This window comes from Vulpes vulpes, chromosome 1 (genome assembly GCF_048418805.1).
Source record: "Vulpes vulpes isolate BD-2025 chromosome 1, VulVul3, whole genome shotgun sequence".
NCBI classification, from domain to species: domain Eukaryota; kingdom Metazoa; phylum Chordata; class Mammalia; order Carnivora; family Canidae; genus Vulpes; species Vulpes vulpes.
In genome coordinates, this window is record NC_132780.1 from 5,884,257 (window position 1) to 5,905,889 (window position 21,633).

Consider the following 21,633-nt stretch of genomic DNA (forward strand, 5'->3'; position numbering starts at 1 on the left):
ATCTCAATACACTTCACTCACATTCTCCAACAGTCAACATTTTACCACATTTGTTTTATCCTTTTCTATCTCTGTGTATATACACTTTTTTCTCTATCAGCTGTTTGAGAGTAAACTAAAGAGACAATACCCTTTTACCCTAAACGCATAAGTGTACATTTCCTAAGAATAGGATATTCTCTTACACAACCATAGTATAATAGAATTAATACTGATACAATATTATTATCTAGGGACGCCTGGGTGGCTTAGTGGTTGAGAGTCTGCCTTCGACCAACTCAGAGCATGATCCCGGGGTCCTGGGATTGAGTCCCACATTGGGTTTCCCGCAGGGAGCCTACTTCTCCCTCTGCCTCTCTCTCTGCCTCTCTCTCTGTGTGTCTCTCATGAATAAATAATAAATAAAAATCTCAAGAGAAGAAGACAAAGATGAAGACGACAAAGAAGAAAATATTATTATCTAATTTACAATCCTTATTTAGTTTTGCCAGTTGGCCCCATAATACCCTTTATGGAAATTATGTGTTACCCTCAGTTCTGATACCTCTTTAGTCTCCTTTAATCTGAAACAATTCCTCAATGTTCTTTTTTTTAACGTTCTTTCTTTTTCTTCTTTTGTGTTGCATGAACTTGACATATATGAAGATTACAGGCCAGTTATTTTATAGAATATCCTTTTATTCTTATCTGTCTTCCTCATTATTAGATTCACATTATACATTTTACTCTGGAATATCATTGACATTCTATCTAATCCTCAGTGTTTCATACCAGAAGGTTTGTGATGCTGTTTTGAGGACTGATGATCTTAACTTTAATCATTTGGTTAAGGTGGCATCTATCATGTTTTCTCAACTATGAAATCATTTTCCCCTTAGAACTAGTAAAATAAAAAAAAGAACTAGTAAAATATATGTTTTTTTTAAATCTCTACTTGAGCTTGAGTGGGTTTCTACAAATTATCCATTAACGAAAGGTCCCCATTTGAACTGGCTTAAGAAAGAGGGTAATTTATGGTTGCAACTAACTAAAACCACCATTCAGATTGGTCTCATTGAGGAGGGGAATTTATTGTCCAGAAGCAGCCCTAACTTCAGGTACAGCTGGATCCAGGAGCTTGTTGTAATCAGGAACTTGTCTCATTCATAGTTATTTAGGTGAGTTAAAAAGGAACTAGATTCTGAGCAGACAGAAGCAATAGATAATTGCTACATTGATTCAGACAATGGCAAAGAGGAAATAGGAAGTGCATGAAGAGACCCAACCACAGCATGGAGCTCCTTTGTGGAATCTTACCCAAGCAGCTCAAGTGGTACCCAGCAACCCAGATCCGCGAATATCGGCATATTCTCTCCCCTGGCTACAATGACTGGTTCAGGCATGGGCTTAAAACCCAAGCTGGGCTGAGGGAAAAACAGCCACAGGACTTTCCAGAACTATTGGCAAAAGAGACATAGTGACTGCTGAGCTTATGGAATGCCAGCCTAGAGCTGTAAGTGGTCATTTTTCTTTCTTAAATGAAGACTCTACCTGAGGATAAAATCAACACAGAGAAAAGCAGAGCCAAAGACATAGAAAAATAAATCCTTCCTGGCTGTGTTTCAGTACCGTACCCAGCAGTGCTTGAGGCCAGCATTTCTCTGATGTTGTCAGCTAGAACAACCAATAAACTCACCTTTTCTGCTTAGCCAGTGTGGAAACAGAATGTTGTGGGTTTCTTCTTTGGAAAAAAAAACACACACACAGAAAAATTCTACTTTTAGAAATGGAATCATCTTTTAAATTAAAGGAGAATTGTTTGGGCCCCAGTGTATTTGTGTATTCAAGTGCTATAGTATAAAGGCTTATTTTAGTCCGCACTGGTTAAAAAAAATTAATATGTTGATGAGCATTTGAACCTACAGTTTCAATAATATGATTAATCAAATAGAAGTGGAGTCATAAATGAAGATTATACTTAGCTATACTCTCTTTTCCGTGAAAAGAGGCAGACTTTTCCTTCTGTCTGCTGTTCAATATAAACAATAAAAATTCTCTTGCTGGAAAAAAAAAGAATTCTCTTCCTGGGCTGCTTTATTATGGACACTGTTTTACAAATTACCTTTACTGAGGTATAATTTATGTACTATAAAATGCACCCATCGTAAGTGTACAGTTCAATGAGTTTGACAAATCTATATACCCATGAAACCACCACCACATCATGATATAGAACATTTACCCCCAAAAATTCTGTTGTGCCCTTTTGCAGTCAGTTTTCTTCTCTTGGTCCCAGGCAACTGCTTATCTGCTCTGTCACTTTAGATTAGCTTTGCCTGTTTTAGAATTTCTAGAAGTGAAATCATACAATATATTTTCTTTTGTGTCTAGCTTGTTTTATTGCCTTTTTATTTTCTATAGAGTCTATTTATGTTTACATGTGTATCATAGTTTATATATGTCATATTTTATTTATTTTATTTTATTTTTATATGTCATATTTTAGATACCTGTAGAAAATAATAGAACAAGTAAGACATAATAATAGTTCATAAATTCCACTTATTATTAGCTATTTCAGGTGTAGTTGAACTCAAAATGAACTATTTTAAATAGGTCTTTTCCAACTTCTGAAAATTTTACTTTAAAAAGCATAAAGACCCTTAAGTAGCTTTTCATTATTGAGATGTCTTTTACAATCCACTGTTTCCTTTTGGAGAAGTTTAGTTTCTAAAGCCACCTCCCAGAGGAGTCTTATTTATATAAGCCTGTTGGCACCAGCTTGAATCATCTCCTGTTACTTACATACACCTCTCTCAAAAATAGTCCTATCCTTTTGTGTCTCATGAAGCTCACTTAACAAGCTCAGCCCATGTTGGAATAAAAAAGATCATTGGAATATTACGTCTTGCAGATGTAGGAAAAGGGTGTTGGGAAGGCTCTCACACCAGATGTCCCCTCAGCTCAAAGGGTAGAGAATCAGTTTCCACAGGGTCCAAGTTTCCTGCTACCCGATCATAGATTCTTCTTGTATCCTCATATGTCTCCTCAGGCCAGCAGGGGTCAGAGGGGCCCTGACAACCAAAGGTGGAGTTAGAACCATAGACATATGCCCTGGGGATCATCATTGCAGCTCCAAAAGGGATACACACTCCTACTCAACTTCTCAGGAAAAAAAAGTCTTAGCTTCTAATTATGGGAAGAAGAGAGTGATACAAAGAAGAAGTGTGATACACTACAAAGAAGAGAGTGATAATGAGCCCCCAACATGAACCTCCATGTACCCATCACCTAGCTTCATTAATATCAACCCGTGGTCAATCTTGATTTATGCATATCTCCATCTTTTCATCTCCTAACCCCACTAACTGGGTTATTTTTAAGCAAGTCCAAGATATCTCATGATTTCTGTCAGAAAAATAATTTAAATGTCAGAAATATGAAACTTTTAAAAATGCATGTTATCGAAATTGGAGTGGAATGTGAGTCATGATTCTGTTAGTCCTATAAATTTCCAAATCTTCATCAAAATAGAAGGCAAAAAAATGGCCATGTGGAACAGTCCTTACTGGAAATGTGCTTTGCCATAGGATTAGGAGAAAATGGTTGTTTTAGCTCGGCAAACTTTAGAGCAGATTTGCCCGTGGGCCAAATACAGCCTGCTGCTTGTTTTTGTACTGCCTGGGGCTAAGAATGGTTTTACATATTTTTAATTAATGGGAAAATACCAGAAGAAGAATATTTATGACATATGAAAATTATATGAAGTTCAAATTTCAGTGTCCAAAAATAAAATTTTATTGGAACTTAGCCATACTTAGTCAGTTATGTATTGTCTATAGCTGCTTTTATACTACAGCGGCAAAGCTGAGTAGTTTCAAAAAGGACAGGCATGTCCTGCAGAACCCAAAGTATTTACTATCTGTACCTTTACAGAAAAAGTGTGCAGATTGCATCTGTGCTTTAGAGAGCACATATGGTTCAGCACCACGGACAGCATTTTGACGTGGCACAGCATTTTAAGGCACGTTATTCCCACGCTTCTGAGAACAGTGCCCCATCTGGAACAAAGTTACAGAGGGAAATTCTTGGCCAGAGGTGTCAGAGCATTAGCCAAGGCCACACAGAAAGTCAAGTGTTCTGCTCCACCTCCCTTACAGTACGTGGGGGGTAGTTGATGGTCAAGGTGTCTATTGTTCTTGCCTGCCCAGCCACCATCTTCACTTCCCTCTGGATTCCCTGTTCCTCTCTCACTCAGTCCAGTGGGTTGAGTGAGACTGGCCCCTACTCCCTAATGCCATGGCTGGGCACCAATCCAGACCTGTCCAATTAGCATAGTCTTTCCCCTGCGTCGGTGGTTCATCAATAAATATGCGACCAAAGTTAGACTAATAAAGTGTCAGCTCTGGGGCTTTAGGGCTATTGGAAAAGAAGCTTTCTCCTTCTCTGAAGGTTTCCAATCTAATAGGATACAAACCTGCATTTTTTAAGGACACTCTAGGGAGGAAACTCTGGGTCCACCTGGGTGGGACCTGAAGACTATTCTATCCCTTGACTTTTCAGTTGAGTGGGCCAAAAATTTTTTCTCTCTGCTTCACCCCTCTATATCTCTCTGCTTAACCAGTGTAGTGGAGAAGGCTAATTATCCAATAGAACACATTGCTTATTTTCCCCACAGTAATAGAGCTATAGTGAGGCATAGAGCTGCCAAGCTGGACTATATTTCTCAGTCTCCTTTTCAGTTAGATGTGACCATGTGACTGTGTTCTCATCAGGGAATGAGTAGAGTGTATCATTTCTGGGCCTGGACCATAATACAGGGTTTTGCCTCTACCGCACTCTCTTTTACCCTCTCACACCAGTTGAAACCTGCAGTAAACTAGCCTATCCATGCAAACTTGAACAAATATGGACTAGAGGATGGCAAAGGAATACAATGGAAAGAACTTGGGTTCTGGAGTAACCATGTGCAATAGGGTCACTCACCTCTGATTGCTATGTGAGAAGGAAATAGGATCATAGTCAGGCCTTTGTGCTATGGCCTCTAGCTTACCCTAACTAATATAAACAGTAGGATGTGGGTTTTCTGGCACTATCCAGGAAAGACTTCTGCTGATACAAATCTGCTTACCATTGGTACTTCATCATAGACGGGTCCCCAGGCCCCAGGCGGGGCATATAGCCTTTCCACTTCATCATACAGGTGTCCAGGAAAAGCCATATTCTCCTCTTCAATATGTGTGAAACCTGAAGTTGGAGTGGAAGGAAGGGACGATCAGGGGATCGGTCCAGAGGTCAGGGGTACCTATGAGCAGAAGGAGTTCTGACACTTCATGGCTCACCTCGGGGATAAGACATCTCCTCCAGTGTTGGTGGCAGCTGGGGGCTGAAGTTCTTCATGGAGTGGTAATATGGTTCCACATCTGTTGTGCTAACCTGTCAGTAGCCCCCACCCCAAAAAACCCAGATAAAATCTTTTCCATCCTCTGACTCCATAGTTCCCAGAAAGGACAATGATTAACCCGAAGTTAATGACGGGATTTTAATATGCCAGTTCCCTGGCAGGGCTTTCAGGAGTACCCCACACACACACTCACTGTGGAGCTTCGAGTGTCCCGGTCTCCAGTCCACCGGCTATCCTCATATTCATTCCTGACTCGGTCCTCCTCCGACCTTCCAGGATAGAGGTATGGAGAGCAGCTGGGTCTTGACTCTGATATCTCTCATCCCCAAACCTCTTTCTTCAGAGGCTTTCTTACAGAAAAATATTCCCACTTACCCTGTCTCTGTCTTCGAGATGCCTTTGGAAAGTAGGGAAAAAAGGATCAAAGACACCCCTTCTCTGGCGAACAAGCCCTGGGAAACATTCAATATGGAGCAGCCCCAGGGCTCCCTGTCACCCTTGGGCCTCCATCCCTGCAGGGGAAGAACAGTTTCTCCTCACCTTCAGCAAGACGCCTCAGTCTCCGCTGCCAGAGGAATCCTCCAACACAGGAGATATTAGAAAGCAGCAAAAGACCCCCAACAGCAAACAGTACAGGCAGTAGAGGCAGCCCTGAGGGTCCTGAGGGCAGAAGATACCCCTCAGTGAACCCAAAACAACTGGCTCTAGGCCCGGAGCTGCATTCTCTGAGAAAGCTTGCTTCTGACTAAGCAAAGTCTCTTTTCCTAGATCAAGGAAGGAGATGGGAAGGGTTTCCATGCCCACTCCCTCTTGCCACCTCAGGGCAGGTGGCTCCTTTCTCAAGTCAAGCTACTAACAGTGGGTCCTACCTTTGCGTGAGCCCCATGTGTAGACTCAAGTGGGAGCTTCAGCTCCTTATATGGGCATTCAAGACCTCTTCCCATGTATTCAGCCTCACCCACATCCATAGACCCTGGTATTGGACTCTCCAACCACACAAACTTACAACTGGCTATTTCCAGAATCACTGAGGCAAAGCCACACCCCAAACCTTGGAAGAGTCAAATGTCTGTCCTTAAATGTTCTTTTTTCCCAACTGATTTTCTTCTCAAATGACTTCTTTGCACAAACTTCCATTCCAGGTAATATCAGAGTCTTTTGCTATATCCCTAAAGGACAAGACTAAATACCTCTAAGTAGACATCTGCTCAGCATTTGTCTCCCTATCTTCTGCTAACAGCACTCATTTTCCTTTGAGAAAATAGCCAATCTCTCTCTCTCTCTCTCTCTCTCTCTCTCTCTCTCTCTCTCTCTCCCTCCTCCTCATCCTCCTCCTCCTCCTCACCTCCTCCTCCTCCTCCTTCTCCTCCTCCTCCTCCTCAGGCTATATGTTCCCACAGATCTGCATGGAGGACACATGGCCCTCCCTGGCCAATAAGAGCACCCATCCCTCTTTCCACAGTGATCAGTTCAGACCCATCTAGCATTTGACCCAAGGTGGATTTTTGCCATAACATTTAGGACATTCCTCTGCAGACTGGTGAGAAGTGGAACAAAGCTGGAGGTGTGTGGAGGGGAACAGGTATTTCTCTGCACTCTTGACAAAAGAACCTGAGAAGGAGGCCATCAAAAATGAAGGCAAAGTTGAGAGAGAGGAATAGGTCCTTCGTGAAAATTGTGATCACCTATTGGAATTTTCCATTTCCCAAGCCAAGCAAATCTTTCTGTTACCCACAACAGCTGAATTTCTGTCACTTGCAACTTTCTTCTCAGGCTTTGAAGGGGTATTGTTAGCAAAATGGTCATAATTCTCTCCCTGTAACTACACTCTTGAGTAGTCCCTTTCCACACTGACTCTGAGTTGAGCCATGTCACTTGCTTCAGCCCATGAGACAACATCAAGTGTGACAGAATCAGAAGCTTGAAAGTGCTTGCCCAGTCCTGCTGCTCTTGGGACTCTTGTGACCACCTCCATGTGAACAAGTCAAGGAGAGACATGTCACCAGTTATCTCCATTGTCCCAACCAAGAACCAAATTGTCAGACGTGTGAGGAGGAGGCCATCCTAGATCAAGCAGTCCCAGATGAGCCTCCAGCTGCTTGTAGCCCAGACTAAAACTGTTCAGCTACTCATAGAATCAAGAGAAACAATGGCTATTGCTATAATAATTGTTTGAATTGGTTTATTCTATATCAAAAGCCAATAAATAGAGGGCCACCTTGTGGTACAGTCAGTTAAGCATCTGACTCTTGGTTTCAGCTGAGGTCATGATCTCAGGGTGGTGAGATCGAGCCCCACGTAGGGCCTTGTGACATATGTCCAGGCCCATGTCCAGGTGTGTGTTAGCCCTGTGTGGGGCTCTGCCTTGGGGCCCTCGCCTCCGGCTCCATTCTCATCAGGGAGTCTGATTAAATTCTCTGATTCTCCGTCTCCCCCACTCTCTGTCCTTAATATAAATAAATAGATCTTCTTTAAAAAAGCAAATTGATATAGGCTCTGCACAGGGTGTGGAACCAGCTAATTCTTTCAGAATTAAACTGAATTAGAGAGAAAATGTATCATATTCAAGCAAAAGATAGAGCTTAGGACGTTGGATAACAGACAGAGCTAAGTCTTAAGGGGCTGTGGCCACAAAACAGAGGTGGTGGGTTTGGAAACCAGAAGGTTCCATTCTCAAGGGTGAGAGGGATATTCAAGAAATTGAAAACCTACCTACAGGCTGCTCTGTGGGCAGCTGGTAGTCAGGTTCTCCAGAAGGCTCGTCTAGACCTGGGGGTGGGTATAGAGATTGTGAATTAACACCAAGAATCTGAGTAAGCCTTAAATATTTCACAGTTTCCTATTAAGCTTTTCAACCCATTTTGAGGAACTGATTTATGGCTTCTTAGGAATATTTCAGGGGCACTTGAGTGATGCAGTTGGTTGGGCAACCAACTCTTGATTTTGGCTCAGGTCATGATCTTTTGGTGGTGAGATTGATCCACACTTCAGGCTCTGCGCTCAGCAGGGAGTCTGTTTGCAATTCTCTCTCCCTCTCCCTCTGCCCCTTTTCCTCGTGCATTCTCTCTCTTTCTCTTTCTTATTTATTTCTTTAAAGAAATAAATAAATATTTCTTTAAAAAGGAATATTTCAAGACACTGCAAATTGCTGATTTTAAGGGCAATAACTAATGCCAATAGTAATAATAATGATAATAATTAGTATATAATTATATATTATTATTATTGATGAGTGCTTTATGATATGGAAGGTCCTTTTAACCCAAATTATCAATTTTGGATGGTTAACCAAAAAAGATGCTGAGCTCTCTAAATGTCTTAATAGAGGTAATAGTTCTAGAGCAAGTGAAGTGAGTGTAGTACTTTATGCTTTAGAACTTAGAGCAAAGACTGTAATGGGAGAAGGAAAGAAGAGGAATGGGAGAAGTTCCTTACCTCCATAAGGAAAAAGATTGCTCTGTCAGGAAGGGAAAGACAGAAAAAGGAAGCTCTCTTGGGGTAAACAGAAGTTGAGCAGGGAGCATTTCTTTAAATCAGCATTTACATAGCACTTACTTTGTACACATCCCCATTCTAAGCACTTTAGATAAAGTAATTTATTTAATCCTCACAACTGTCTGAAGGAGACCTACTTTCAGAAATAGGCACAGAGATCTGAGATACCTTATTTTTAGAAACTGAGGCTCAAAAATGTTAAGTAACTTGCCCAAGGTCTCATGACTAGGAAGTGGCAGGGCTGAGACCTGAAACCAGGCTTGTCTAAACCAGGCTCTGTGTGATGAGCTGTTACATTACAGCGCCTGCCAGAGTCAAAATGTTCTCATTAGTCATATCAACAAATTTGTCCCTTTCATCAAAGTTGCTGAATTTATTGGTATCAAGTTGTCTGTAATATTCCTTAACTTCCCCTTAACGTCTAAGGGTTAGTAGTGATGCCCTCTGTCACTCCTGAGATTGGTGTAGTTGTGTCTTCTCTCTTTCTTGGCTTGATTCACTTTATGAAGGTTATTGACCTTTCAAAGCAGCAGCTTTTGGTTTCATTTCTTTTTCTCTATTGTTTTTCTGTTTTCTAGTTCATCCATTTTGCTCTTTATTATTTCCTTCCTTCTGTTTACTTTGGGTTTAATTTGTTCTTCTTTTTCTAATTCCATTTTAAGATGGCAACTAAGCATCAATCTGAAGCTTTTTAAAAAAATTAAATGACCACTTGATGTTATAAATGTCCTGCTCAGCACTGCTTTAGCTGCACCTCACAATTTCCATATTTTCCTTTCCATTCAAAGCATACATTCTTCTAATTTCCCTTGTGTTGTTTCAGACAGTATAGTTTAGTGGCTAAAAACTGGTCCCTGGGGATCCCTGGGTGGCTCAGTGGTTTAGTGCCTGCCTCTGGCCCAGGGCGTGATCCTGGAGTCCCGGGATCGAGTCCCACATAGGGCTCCCTGCGAGGAACCTGCTTCTCCCTCTGCATATGTCTCTGCCTCTCTCTTTCTGTGACTCTCTCATGAATAAATAAATAAAATCTTTTAAAAAATAAATAAAAATTAAAAAATAAAAAAATAAAAACTGGTTCCTGGATTTCATCTGTCTGAGTTCCAATCTCATCTCTACTTCCTTCTAGCTATGTGAGCCTCAACAGTTTGCTTCACCTCTCTGGTCCTCAGTTTCTTCATCTATACAAAGGGAATAATAAATATCTACTTCACTATATCACCCCATAAGTCCCCTGAGGAGCTCTTCAACCTATTCAAGACTGTCCCTTCCCACCTGGGGTGGTAATAGGGATCTGGGACCCCTTGTCAGTTAGTCCGCTGTCCCCCAGGGCATTGCTGGCTAGCAGCCAGACCCTGTATCGTGTAGAAGGCTGTAGCCCAGTTAGCGTGAAGGTGGTGGCATCAGGCGGTAGGACGTCCATGTAGAGGAACCCTGGAGTCCCCAGTGCCTCATATCTGCACGAAAGAGAGGGCAGTCATTCAGGAGGTGCCCTAGCCCTGTCGGCTTCCATCCCTTTCTACCTTAACAGGGACCCACCTGATTTGGAACCTCTGTGGCAAACCCCCATCAAAGCCAGGCTTCCATTCCAACCCCACCGAATATGGGGTCATGCTCACAACCTTTAATCCTGATGGGGGATCCGGGCGGCCTTTGAGGAAAAGCATGAGGGAACTAGTCAGAGGATAACAACAGGGTTCTGGAAGATTCCTTCTAGATTTTTCTAAGAATTATTTTAAATATATAATCAATTCTTCTGATTAGTGGCAGTAATGTTCTATAAAGTTGCTATGAACACTGAATTACAGAACATCAAATCATTGCTTCTGGGGGAAATGCATTTAGATTCCTGTGAACATCCTGTCACAATATTTTCATCAGCCAATCAATACATGACCTTGTTTTTTTGTGTTTCTGTTTAAAGGCACCTTATTTAATATATCTTATTGATTCATTAACATTGAACTCATGGCCAACAGTGTTATAATTCATGTTTGAACGAAGCTTATCCAATCGAAGTGTCTTCTCCATATCCTTAGGAACTCTAGACTTCAGCACTGTGGCTAGCGATTACTTTAAATAGCAAAATCACTAACAAAAAGCACAAAAGTGCAAAAAATACGGCGCTCAATAGGCCGCAGAGAGGATACTTCCTTGTACTATGAAAGCTGGAACAGAGTGTCACCTGGTTCTACCCTAGCTAAGAATGTGCTTACTGGATGACTGTATTTTTTTGCCTGCTCTGTACATGTTCCTGAATGACCCAAGAAAGCACATGAGTATTGATTCTGAGGATACAAATAAATTTTAGCAAGTAGGCAAATTTGCAAATACAGACTTGCTAAATATGAGCCTAGCCTATATATGACATATCTTCTCTGTGTGGATTTTTTGGTGCCGATGTCACATTCATTCATCATTTCTTCTGGTTGTAGAACCCTGAATATCCTTTGGAAAACCACTCACCCACACTCTCAGGCCAGGTGCTTCTGATGGAAGTGACTCTACTCCTTGTAGGAGAGATATGTGACCAGGCCAAACCTTTCCTAACCACAAGATTGGTTCAGGGATGTGATGGGAGCTGAGTAGAGCCAATAAATTTTAAGTCTAGTACTTTCATATACTGTTAGGAAGAGAAATAAATTCCATTTCTCCTGGGAAATCCAACAGCCCTCTACGAGGAGCCTTAGAATAAAGCCAACACAGAGAAAAGCAGACCTGAGAGTTGGAGAGTTCTTGATGACCTGAACATAGATCCAACGACCCCTGACAATGTACTTTTTGTTTATTTGGGCCAGTAAGTACCCTCTCCCTCCTTTTTCCCTTGCTGTGGATTTCCCTGAAGATCTAGTCTCCATTAGAATTTTCAGGGCAGGCAGAAACTCCATCCCTGCTCATAAACATTTCCCAGGTTTTGGGAACACTGCCATTCTGGGCCAACAAGAGACTTGGAAATTGACCCAGGGCACATCCTCCCAACACCCGCACAGCCCGCTCCCACCATACTAATGCTGACGAGTTGAATGTTGGTGTGGTCTGAGCCAAGGGGGTTGGTGGCTGTGCACGTGAAGAGGGCATAATCCTGGGCTGCAGACACGTTGGCAATGGTCAGGAGACTGCTGTGGACCCCACCCTGGTGGTATGTGTGCTCTGTGTACCTGGAGAGGAGATGTGGCAGGGATTCAGGAAGGGTAACTGGGGTCAAGGAACCAAAGTTGGGACTAGAGCGCTATCTGGCTAGGCCTTGACTCACCTGGGATCCTCGAGATCCAGAGGGACTCCATTTTTGGTCCAAGTGAAGACGATGTTGGGGACGCCTCGGGCACGACAGTGGAGAGTGGCAGAACTGGTACTGTCTCCAGCTGCAGCCACCTTGTTTAGGGGAGTGGGGTGCTCCACCTGGGGGGCGACTAGGAGGAGTTGTTGGTCAACATGAGGTAATGCGGTGGGACATGAGAGATGTGAGTTTAGTGTCAGGCCTTGAAATCAGGAGTTTGGGTGTTACTCACATCTGACAACAAGTCGGACCAACCCTCGGGCTGGAGGTGCCACTCCATTATCCACGATGCACTGGTAAGCACCAGCCTGGGCCAGTTTGGCATGGTGAATTCGAAGACGCCCTGTGGATCCTTTTGATATTTTCTCCATGTCATCCAGGCTCTGGTCCTCCTCCTCTTCTCCCTTGCGGTACAAGATACAGGAGATGGCCCGCAAGTTTGTAGCTCCATTATCCCCCAGACTGTGTCCCTCCAAAGATCTAGTGAAGAAAAAATTCCCCTATCCATCTATCCATTCCACCAGTCATCCATCCATCTATCCATGTATCCAATCATTCATTCATGGCCCATCCATTCATCCACCAACCCAGAAAACTATTCACCCATCCATTTACCCAACCATTCATGCTTGGAACCATCTATCTCCCCATCTATTTAACCACCCGTCTCTTCATTGATTTATTCATTTATCTATCTATCCATCTACTTCTTCATCCATTTGTGCATTTACCCATTCATTCATCCAATCCTTTTTTTCTTCTACCTATCCTCCTATCCACCCTTCCATCTCTACCCATCCACCCTTTCTATTTACTCATACATGCACATACCCATAAATACATGCAACTATTCATCAGTTCATCCAACTACTTGTTTATCCATTTCTCCATCTCTCTATTGCCCCATGCACTCATCCATCCATTCCATCTGTCCATCCATTCATCCATCATCCCTCCACAGACATCTTTCCACTGATGTGTATTTATCCATCCATCTACCCTCTAATCAATCAATGTATCTATTCATTTATCTCATTGAACCATTTTGCCACTCTTCTATTCATCAACTACCCACCCATTCACTTGTTTGTTTGTCCCTCTGTTCTTCCATTCACTTATTCATCCATCCACCTACCTATTGATCCATATATCCATCCACCTGCCCACCCACTCACATGGTTATTTATTCACTCATGCACCCATCCATCTGTCACTCAACAGTTAGTTAGTTCTTGGAGCATGTCCCAACAACATATAGTTATACAGGATCATATAGCTGTGATCCCTCTCCCCAAGGAGCTCATAGTCAGGAAACCACATCCTCAAGCCACCATCTTCATTTACCAAAGGTCAGATCCTTACCAGCCTCTCCCAGCTGAACATCTCTGGAAGGATAGGATTGGCATCAACAGTGCAGACTATGTCCACAGAACCCCCAATATTCACCTCAGTAGGATCCTGGAGAGCTCGGATAGTGGGAGCATCTGGGGAAGGCAAAAGGGGTGGGAAAGCCACTTGTGTCCATACAGATGGTGATGGGAGAAGGCTCCAGGTGGGAAAAGTGCCTTAGTGGTGCTCAGGAAAGTTACAGGCATGAACGGGTATGATACAGTCTGCCCTTTATGCAGAGCAGTTGGAGTAAAGTTCTCAGGGTTAGTAAGGCATCCTCCACCCTCCACTGTGCTGTGCCTCTGTGGTGACAAGAGTAGGTCTGGCGGACTTCCACGATTGTGTGGAAGTGGAGCTTCCACAGTGCGCTTGGCTCCCCCCCCTTTTTGAGAGAGAGAGAGAGAGAGAGAGAGAGAGAGAGAGAGACCGCTCCTGTACATGTGTACATGGGGATAGTGGGGCAGAGGGGGAGAGAGAGAGAGAGAATCTTAAGCAGGCTCCACCCTAAGCACAGCTTAGCCAGGACTCAATCTTACAACCCTGAGATCATGATCTGAGCCGAAATCAAAAGTCAGATGCTTAACCAACGGAGCCACCCAGGTGCCCCAAGGCTTCCTGATGAGAGTAACTCCCATGTAAATGGGCCCCTGTCTGAGCAGATTCCACATAGGGTCTCTCTAGTGGGCAAGGTTCTCAAAGCGAGAGCAACTCCATCACAGTCGGAGCTTCCAGAGTGGGAAGCTTTCAGCATGGGTGACTATCCCTGGGTGGGCTGGGCTTCCGCCATAGGAGACTCCACAATGGGCAAGACTCCCTGAACAGGTGTTGTTTGGCATGGGGGGGCGGGGCTCCCAGAACTCCCTAGCTTGCTAGGGTGACGAAGGGGTGCTCACAGTGTACATCCAGCCGCACTAGAGTTTCGGCGGTGCCCTCTGAGTTCTGGCAATGCAGCTGATAGAGGCCATCGTCAGCGCGGGTCACATTCCACAGCTGCAGAGCTCCACCAGACAAGACGCGATGCCGAGGGCCGCCAGCTGGGGGAGGTCAGGGTGAGCGCCCTGCCAGACCCTCCAGTCTGGGGGACCTCTGCACCCCTCTCCCTGACCACTCCACGCACCTGGGCTGAGACGGTAGCCGCGGAAAGTCCAGTTGAAGGCCTCCGGGGCAGGGTTGGCAGACACAGACACTGGCAGCAGTGCCTCACCCTGCTCTACCGCGGTCACCACAAGCACCTGCTCCCCCAGGAACTCTGGAGGATCTGTGGAAGGGGCGCCACTGAAGTCAAGATTGTTGTTAAGGTTGGGGTCTGGGATGGATCTGAGATCAGGTACTGGTCTAAGGGTTACAGCTGGACTCGTGACTAGATTTAAGGTTGTGTACAGGGTAACAAGTTCAGAGTTGAGCTCTGCTGTTAGGTTCAGGATAGAGGTCAGGATCTAGTTTAGGAAAAGGGTAAAGGTCAGAGTCAGATTAAAAGATAGAGAAGGGGTTCAAGAGGGCTCACAGCCAAGGGTTGAAAAGAGAGCAAGGCAAAATGGAGGTTGGGTAGGACAGGAGTTGGTGTAGAGCCAGGGGTCAAGGATAAAGGTCAGGAAAGTTTCCAGCTGTAGAATGGAGATAAAGGAGTGTCCACGCGAAGACCCAGGTAGTATAGAGTCAGGAGGGAATCAAGAGGGGTTCCACTTACACAGCACGTTGAGGCGGTAGAAAGCGCTCATGGTTTCCCGTAGCTCAGGACTGTGGGCTCGGCAGGTCACTCGGTGGCCGTGGTCTCGGGATGACATTCTCAGAAGGACGCTCCTGGCTGCCGCAGAGCCTTTGAATGGGGCACTACGGGGCGGTGTGGCCACACTTTCCAGCCTGTGGACCACGCAGGGCCAGGTCGGGACTAGCTCAGGGATGGAACCGGAGCCAGAGAGGTACTAGGTGTGGGGCAGGACGGTAAGGGTGGGGGTGAGGGGTTCAAACTAGGTAGGGGGCAGGACCGCAGGGGTGGGGGTGGGGCTCAAACGGTGAAGGCATGAGACCAGAACCAGAGAGTGGAGGGGGGCCCCTGGCATCTTACCTCTCCCCCTCCTTGTCCCACGACAAGTTGACAGGAGGGTTGCTGCTAACACTGATGCAAGTCAAGTTTAATGCATCCCCTGGGCGCAGTGCCGTAGCATTGGCCAAGATCGTCACGTTTGTTGGGGGAACTTCAAGAAGGGGCCAGGTGGGAAGAGCGAGGCTCAGACCCTGCTTCCGCCTTACCGAGACCCCAGGCTCTGCTGCTCGCGTCCTGCCTGTCCATATCCATTGTCCCCCAGCCTGGCTCTGGCCTAGATCCCCGCCACGACCGAGCCCTCCCCCAGGTCCTGGCCCAGGGCGCCCTCACACTGCACCACAAGCTGCGTGGATGCGCTCAGCTGACCCGCCTTGCACGTGAACTTGGCCTGGTTGTCCGATGGACCCGTGATCAGTATAAGCTCTCGGGAGAACGTGCTCCCTGACTTCTCCAGACTTCCCAGCTGCACCCTCCGCGGCTCCTGGGGCGGCCGCGGTTCAGTCACCGTCCGGGAGTCCTGAGGGCAGAGACTAACTGGGGGACAAGCAGCCCTAACATTTCCCCCCAGAAACAGCCCATTGGGTTGGCTGCAGCCAGCTCTGATAAAGCCTTGGTGTGATGAGGCAAAGGGGCCTCCTTCCCCTGGCACCCACTAAAGTAGATTCGAATGGGGACTGGAATTGAGCACCTGCCACGCAGAGTCTCTCCGCCTCCCCTGGGGCCCCGGAGCCCAGTGGCTTTGCGGTGAGATCCAGCCTCCACCCCTACGAGGAACCCCTCCACTTGCCTCCAGAGGCCAGCAGTGCTTGGTGCCCCTGCCGACCCTCAGCCCCACTCCTCAAAGTCCATTCCAGCTACACTTAGCAAACACCACACACCAGGAAAGTCCCATGGAATCCCCAAGCCTTTCCCAGAATTTCTTCATTTTTTTTCTATCTTTAGTTCTTTTTCTTAAAATTCCCACGTTCCCCAAGATTTCCTTTGATTGTTCTCTTAATTCCACACCCTTTCCATGGATTTCTGAATCCTTCCCCAATATTCTCTTATGACACTAGTCTTTGCCTAGAATCCTTTGATTGCCCAAATTCTCGTCACTTTCCTAGAATTCCATCCAGTTAAACTTCATTCCTCTAATTCCTAGTCTTTCCCCCAGAATTTTCACTAGCCCCTTAACTTCCCAGGATTTTCTCAGAACTTCTTTTAATTTTAGTGGAATTTCACTTTTTACCCCCGAATCCCATGAATGGAAATTAATATCAATAGGTTTTCAAATGTTCTGTGAAATAACTAGTCTCTCTCTCGAATTTCTAACCTTTGCCCATCATTGTCCTTGCACCTGGAATTCTTACCTTTCCCTAAAATCTCTGCCATTTCATCTGAACCCCTAGGGTTTTGCCAGAATTTCCTTTACTTTTGATGAAATTTACTGCCTTTTCTCTAGACTTCCCCATCCTCATCTAGAATTCCTTCTTTTTTCCTAGAATTCTCACTGTTTTCCCAGAATTCCCAGAATTTTCCTAGGATTCCATTTAATCCTCATGGCATTTGTGTCTTTTCCAATTCCCTACCAAAATTCAAACTCTCCAGTATTTTTCAAGAAATTCAAGTTTCTCCAACATTTCCCCAGACTCTGGTGGAGAGAAAGGGCTTCGTCTTTCCCCCACATTTCTCGCCAACCCTATAGCCCTCGTTGGGCACCAACCTTGAGCCAAGTAAGAGAGGGTTCTGGGTTGCCTCCAATGGCCAAACACACCAGCCTCACTCGAGTCCCAGCCCGGAGGCGTTGTCCCTCTGGCGGACCCTCTATCCACAGCTTCTGGGCAGGATCTGTGAGGAAAGCCAGGAAGAGGAGCTTTTCTCTCTGGACTGGGCCTGTTGGGGGTGGGGGGTGTCTCTAAGGGATGGGAAATGGGGCACCTTGGGCAAAGGTGGAGACTCACATTTCACATTCAGGGTGAGTGATTTCTTGAAGGTCTCCTTGGTGAAGGCCTCACTAAAGGCCTCACACGTGAGAGTCAGACCATTGTCCTCCCGTCGCACCAGGAACGTCAAATTGGACATGGAGATGTGGCCACCATGCAGGCCCTGGTAAGGAGCGAGCTTCAGGCTTGGGAGCGAGAGCACTCCCATCCAAGGTCCCAGAGGTCTGGGTTCGCTCCGGACCCTAGCAGGGACACACATCAAGCATCTCCACCCCTCCTCTGTGAGGCCCACAAGGCCAGGACCCAGTCATCCTGGCTGCCAGACCTGTCCTCCCCCAGATCCAGGAGTCGTGCCCTCATCTCCCTCCTCCCTCAGACCCAGGAGCCTGGCCACCGCCTCACATCCACGACCATCTCTTCTGTGGGCACCAGCTGCCGCCAACCCAGCCACCATCGCAACAGGACCCGTGGGCGACTGGACTTGGAGATGCAGGAGAGCGTAACGTTCTTGTTCTCAGACTGGGATGCGGATCCCAAGATGGTAATGGCACTAGGGGGAACTGTGGGGCCGGGGGACAGAGGAGAGACACTCAGACCGGCCCCAACAAGGGACTGGGGACAGATGACAAGGTCTCTGGCATCAGGCAGGCATGCTTTGAGGACACAGATGGTTCTCTGGGGCATGGACTGACAGATGGGCATCCGGCATCGGGACTCACAGGTGACCTGCAGCGTGACCCCGCGCTCCTGTATCCCTGTAGATACGCTGTTGTGGGCCTCACAGCTGAGCCTCGCCCCGTGGTCTTCCGGTCGCACGACCATCACTAGCATGCTTCGGGCCACTGCCTCAGCGTGCTCTGTGCCCCACGCTGTGGACATGGGCTGGCCATTCTGGAGACAGAGACAGACCTGGGCCAGCTCAGGGCCAGCCCCAACCCCCCAATCCCCTCCCACCTCACCCCATGCCTGCTCCTGCCCTCACCTTCAGCCACTGCAGTGTGGCTGGCGGGTTCCCCCCTCGGGCCACACACAGCAGCTCCAAGCTCTGTCCTGCCCGCACATGCCCCTCGTCCAGGCCTGGCCATTCAATGATAGGGGGCCCTGGGGGGACTGGGAAACAGCAGCCACTCAGTGGGCCTGGAGAGCCCAGCCAGTCTTTCCAGGCCCCACAACCAGCCTCTGAACCCCCATGTTTCTCCTTGAGAACCTGAAACGTCCATAATCCCGAAACCCCCCCCCAGGACCCCTAATCCCTGCTCCCCATCCCCCGTGCCCACAGCTGACTCAGTTCCCCACTTACACAGAACATTCATGGTGACCGAGACCCGGATAGGGGTGTCCAATGCTGGGCTGGACCCCTCACAGACCAATAGCTGCCCATTATCTGAGCTCTGGGGTGTCACCCTGGGGTGGGAAGTTGGGGTTCTGGAGTCAGAGTCATCATCTGAAATTTGGGGAGTCAGGGTGAAGATATGGGGATCCCAGGTTCCCTCCGTTAATTTCCTTGAGGATCTCGAGTTCCATGGAAGACATCTGGGGGATCAGCTGTGAAAACCAGGATCCCAGCGGCCCACCCCTGGCCAAAATCTTGTACTTGATACTCTGGAACTATAGCGTTCCCATGAAGATGTTTTGGAGCATCGGGATGAAGAATTAGGTCCCAGATTGTTCATGCCTGACTCTAGTCTTCACGCTTGGCATCTTCACAGAGAAATTTAGGGGTCAGGCTGAGGGAAGAGCATCCCAAATTTCATACCTGGCTGTGGCCTCTGTGGTGAAGAGTTTCTCCTGGGACCCCGCATTCACATTGGCAGAGATGTCAGAAACTGTTTGTCCACCTTGAAGCAACAAGAGGGCGAAAGGGACGCCAGCTTCTCCTCAGGGTAGGTCCTGGGGAGAATGGCCTGGAAATCCTCAGGGTGGACATAGCACCCCCTCCCTCCTGCTTCTTGAGGAAAAGCTCTAGCTTTGTTCCTCCAGGCATTCAGACCTCCCTGAATCCTGGAGTCCTGCCCTCACCACCTTGCTGAGTTGTGTCACTCACCGCCATCACCCAGCTTCTTGCTTCAGCACCAATGATGACACCCACATCTCTGTCTGGAGCCTCGGCCCCTTCCCTGAGTCCCAGACTGTGGTGCCTCTCCCTGGATGTTCCCTCCCATTCGCAGGGTCTCACACTGGCCTCAACATCTCCCCGAGTTCGTTCCTGCATTCCCATCACTCGAGAATGTCCTATTTTCTAGGACCTCTAGGAGGGACCCACTCTCGCCCCACTCCAGGGACTTGATGCTGTCCCCGCCAGTTCACCCACACTCACTCTGGAAGAAGGTGATGTCAGGTGCTGGCTTCGCGTCCCCAGACACACAGGTGACCACGTACTCCTGCCCAGCTACCCACGTGACTGTGCTCCCTGCCTCAGGGGTCAGCTGAAGCACTTTGGGGGGCACTGGTGAGAAAAGGTCTGGGGTGAGCTGCCACCACTGAGGAAAACATGAGGATTGGATTTTTGAGTTTGCCCATCAAACGTGTTCCCTGGGTCTGGGACTGGGGGCTTGGAATCCCGGGCCCTGGAGTAGGAGAGGGCTGGAATTCTGGACTCATGGGTCCTGGGGGTCTCTCACCCATACCCAGGACGGAGAGGATCACTCTGGGAGACACGAGCTCAGGGCCTGTCTCCGAGCGGCCAACCTGACACTCATACTCTGCATCGTCGCTCAGGTCACACGCTTCAATATGCAGGTGGAATTCACCTGCAGGTGAGAGCGGGGGTCCCAGGTCAGGACCACAGTCAGGCCCTGCTGGTGGCTCAGGGTCTGAGGCCCTGATCTCTTACCTCTACTCGGGTCTCCTTCCAGGCGGTACCTCGGGAAGCGGGGGATCCTAGGATCAGGGCCCAGGAGTAGCCCATCTTTGGCCCATTGCACCACACTGCCAGGGGCGTGGACCCCACACTGCAGCTCAGCAGTGGCTCCCTCCACCACCGTCAAGTTTTCTGGCAGAGCCCAGAAGCCTCGAGGGGCTGAGGCAGAGAGCGGCAACTGGGCCAGGCCTGGGGACACAGAGGTGTCAGCAGGAGAGGGCAGAGGGTCATCCGTCTGCAGAACATGAGTGGGAAATGAGGGCCACTGGTACTGGATCACAAGGCTGGGATCCCACTCACCTGTGGTCAGCAGCCCCATGAGGAGCAGGGGAGCCCTGCTGGGGGTCCTCAGGGCCATCCCGGGTCCTCTGGCTGTGGCTCCCACAGTGCCCACTGCCTGCCTCCTGTCTCTGGTTCTGTCTTTAGCTGGATCCCTCTCTCTATGTGTCTGGCTTTTCTTATTGTCTCTCTTCATCCATTTGTCTCCTTCTATTTCTCGGTTTTCCTTTCTTCCCATAAGTCTCTCTCTCTCTCTCTCTCTCTGTCTCTCTCTGTCTCTCTCTGTCTCTCTCTCTCTGTCTCTCTTTCTCCTTTCCTCCCCTTCAGTCTCTCTCTTCTCTCCTGCCACCCCCACCCCTGCTCTCCTCTCACCACTCACAGCCCCTCAGAGGGGACAGCTGCTCAGAGTCCGGCAGGCCCCAGGAGCCCAGGAGAGCGATGAGGCTGATGTGGTCAGTGGTAGAGACCCTCCGCGGCAGAGGAGACCCAGCCCGATGTCGTCCTCACACTGCTGCCTCCCCCGGGCACCCTCTTGAGTCTCCAGCTCCAGGTCTCTGCCCAGCAGGCTCCTCCCGGCCCAGCTGGAGCATGAAATCCCCTGTCAGCACATGCCAGGAACATTCCACGGTGCCTCCCCAGCCCCCATGACCCCAAGGGCCTGACTCTGGCCAAGGATAAGGGGGAGCAGCTCAGATCCAGGTCGAGAGCTGGACCCAGTGTGGGGTTGGGACTCCCCATCTCTTCCCTCCCCTGGTACATGACCTTGGCAAGCCTCTCCCTTCCCCAAGTAGACATCTTTTCGTTGCCACCTCTGCTGGGGGGTGTGCAAGAGTGTGTTTGGGAGACTGTGAGAGTGCAGATATCTGTGTTCTTGTGTGTGTATGGGTGCATGAGCATGCGTGTGAGCATGGGGAAGGTGAGAGCGAAATGTGAGCTGGGAAAGTATATGCAAGAGTACGTGTGTGTGAAAGAGAGCCTAAGGTGTAA

The 21,633-nt window shown here is 47.7% G+C and overlaps 1 protein-coding gene across 2 annotated transcripts; it reads right to left on the reverse strand.

Moving 5' to 3' along the window:
* Positions 1-2,353: 2,353 nt before the first annotated feature.
* Positions 2,354-21,229, reverse strand: NPHS1 (NPHS1 adhesion molecule, nephrin). Of its 2 annotated transcripts, none has more exons than XR_012000200.1 (28): positions 20,668-21,229; positions 20,341-20,556; positions 20,135-20,257; positions 19,825-19,953; positions 19,264-19,345; positions 18,808-18,911; positions 18,490-18,617; positions 18,227-18,398; positions 17,910-18,067; positions 17,526-17,670; positions 17,288-17,412; positions 15,916-16,102; positions 15,607-15,736; positions 15,229-15,401; positions 14,659-14,799; positions 14,435-14,575; positions 13,515-13,636; positions 12,385-12,556; positions 12,129-12,285; positions 11,882-12,033; positions 10,415-10,526; positions 10,151-10,332; positions 8,096-8,152; positions 5,924-6,043; positions 5,577-5,780; positions 5,322-5,415; positions 5,111-5,226; positions 2,354-3,053 (listed from the first exon to the last, which is right to left on the reverse strand). XR_012000200.1 is itself a non-coding variant. In XM_072751290.1 (28 exons), exons 1-28 carry the CDS (start codon positions 20,882-20,884, stop codon positions 2,922-2,924), a joined length of 3,876 nt encoding a protein of 1,291 aa, XP_072607391.1. In that variant the 5' UTR covers positions 20,885-21,229; the 3' UTR covers positions 2,354-2,921. The 2 variants fall into 2 exon arrangements, 1 of the variants encoding a protein (XP_072607391.1); XM_072751290.1 differs by having other exon boundaries at positions 5,577-5,652; positions 5,911-6,043.
* Positions 21,230-21,633: the final 404 nt, after the last annotated feature.

Bases quoted from the DNA above. Each gene is read 5' to 3' on its own strand.
- NPHS1 (XM_072751290.1), bottom strand. From the start codon at position 20,884: ATGGGAAGAAAGGAAAACCGAGAAATAGAAGGAGACAAATGGATGAAG. The intron at 20,258-20,340 runs GTAAGAGATCAG...TCTCACCTGCAG, and splicing joins GGAAGGAGACCCGAGTAGAG to GTGAATTCCACCTGCATATT. The intron at 10,333-10,414 runs GTGGGTCCCTGT...TCTTTCGTGCAG, and splicing joins CCACAGAGGTTCCAAATCAG to ATATGAGGCACTGGGGACTC.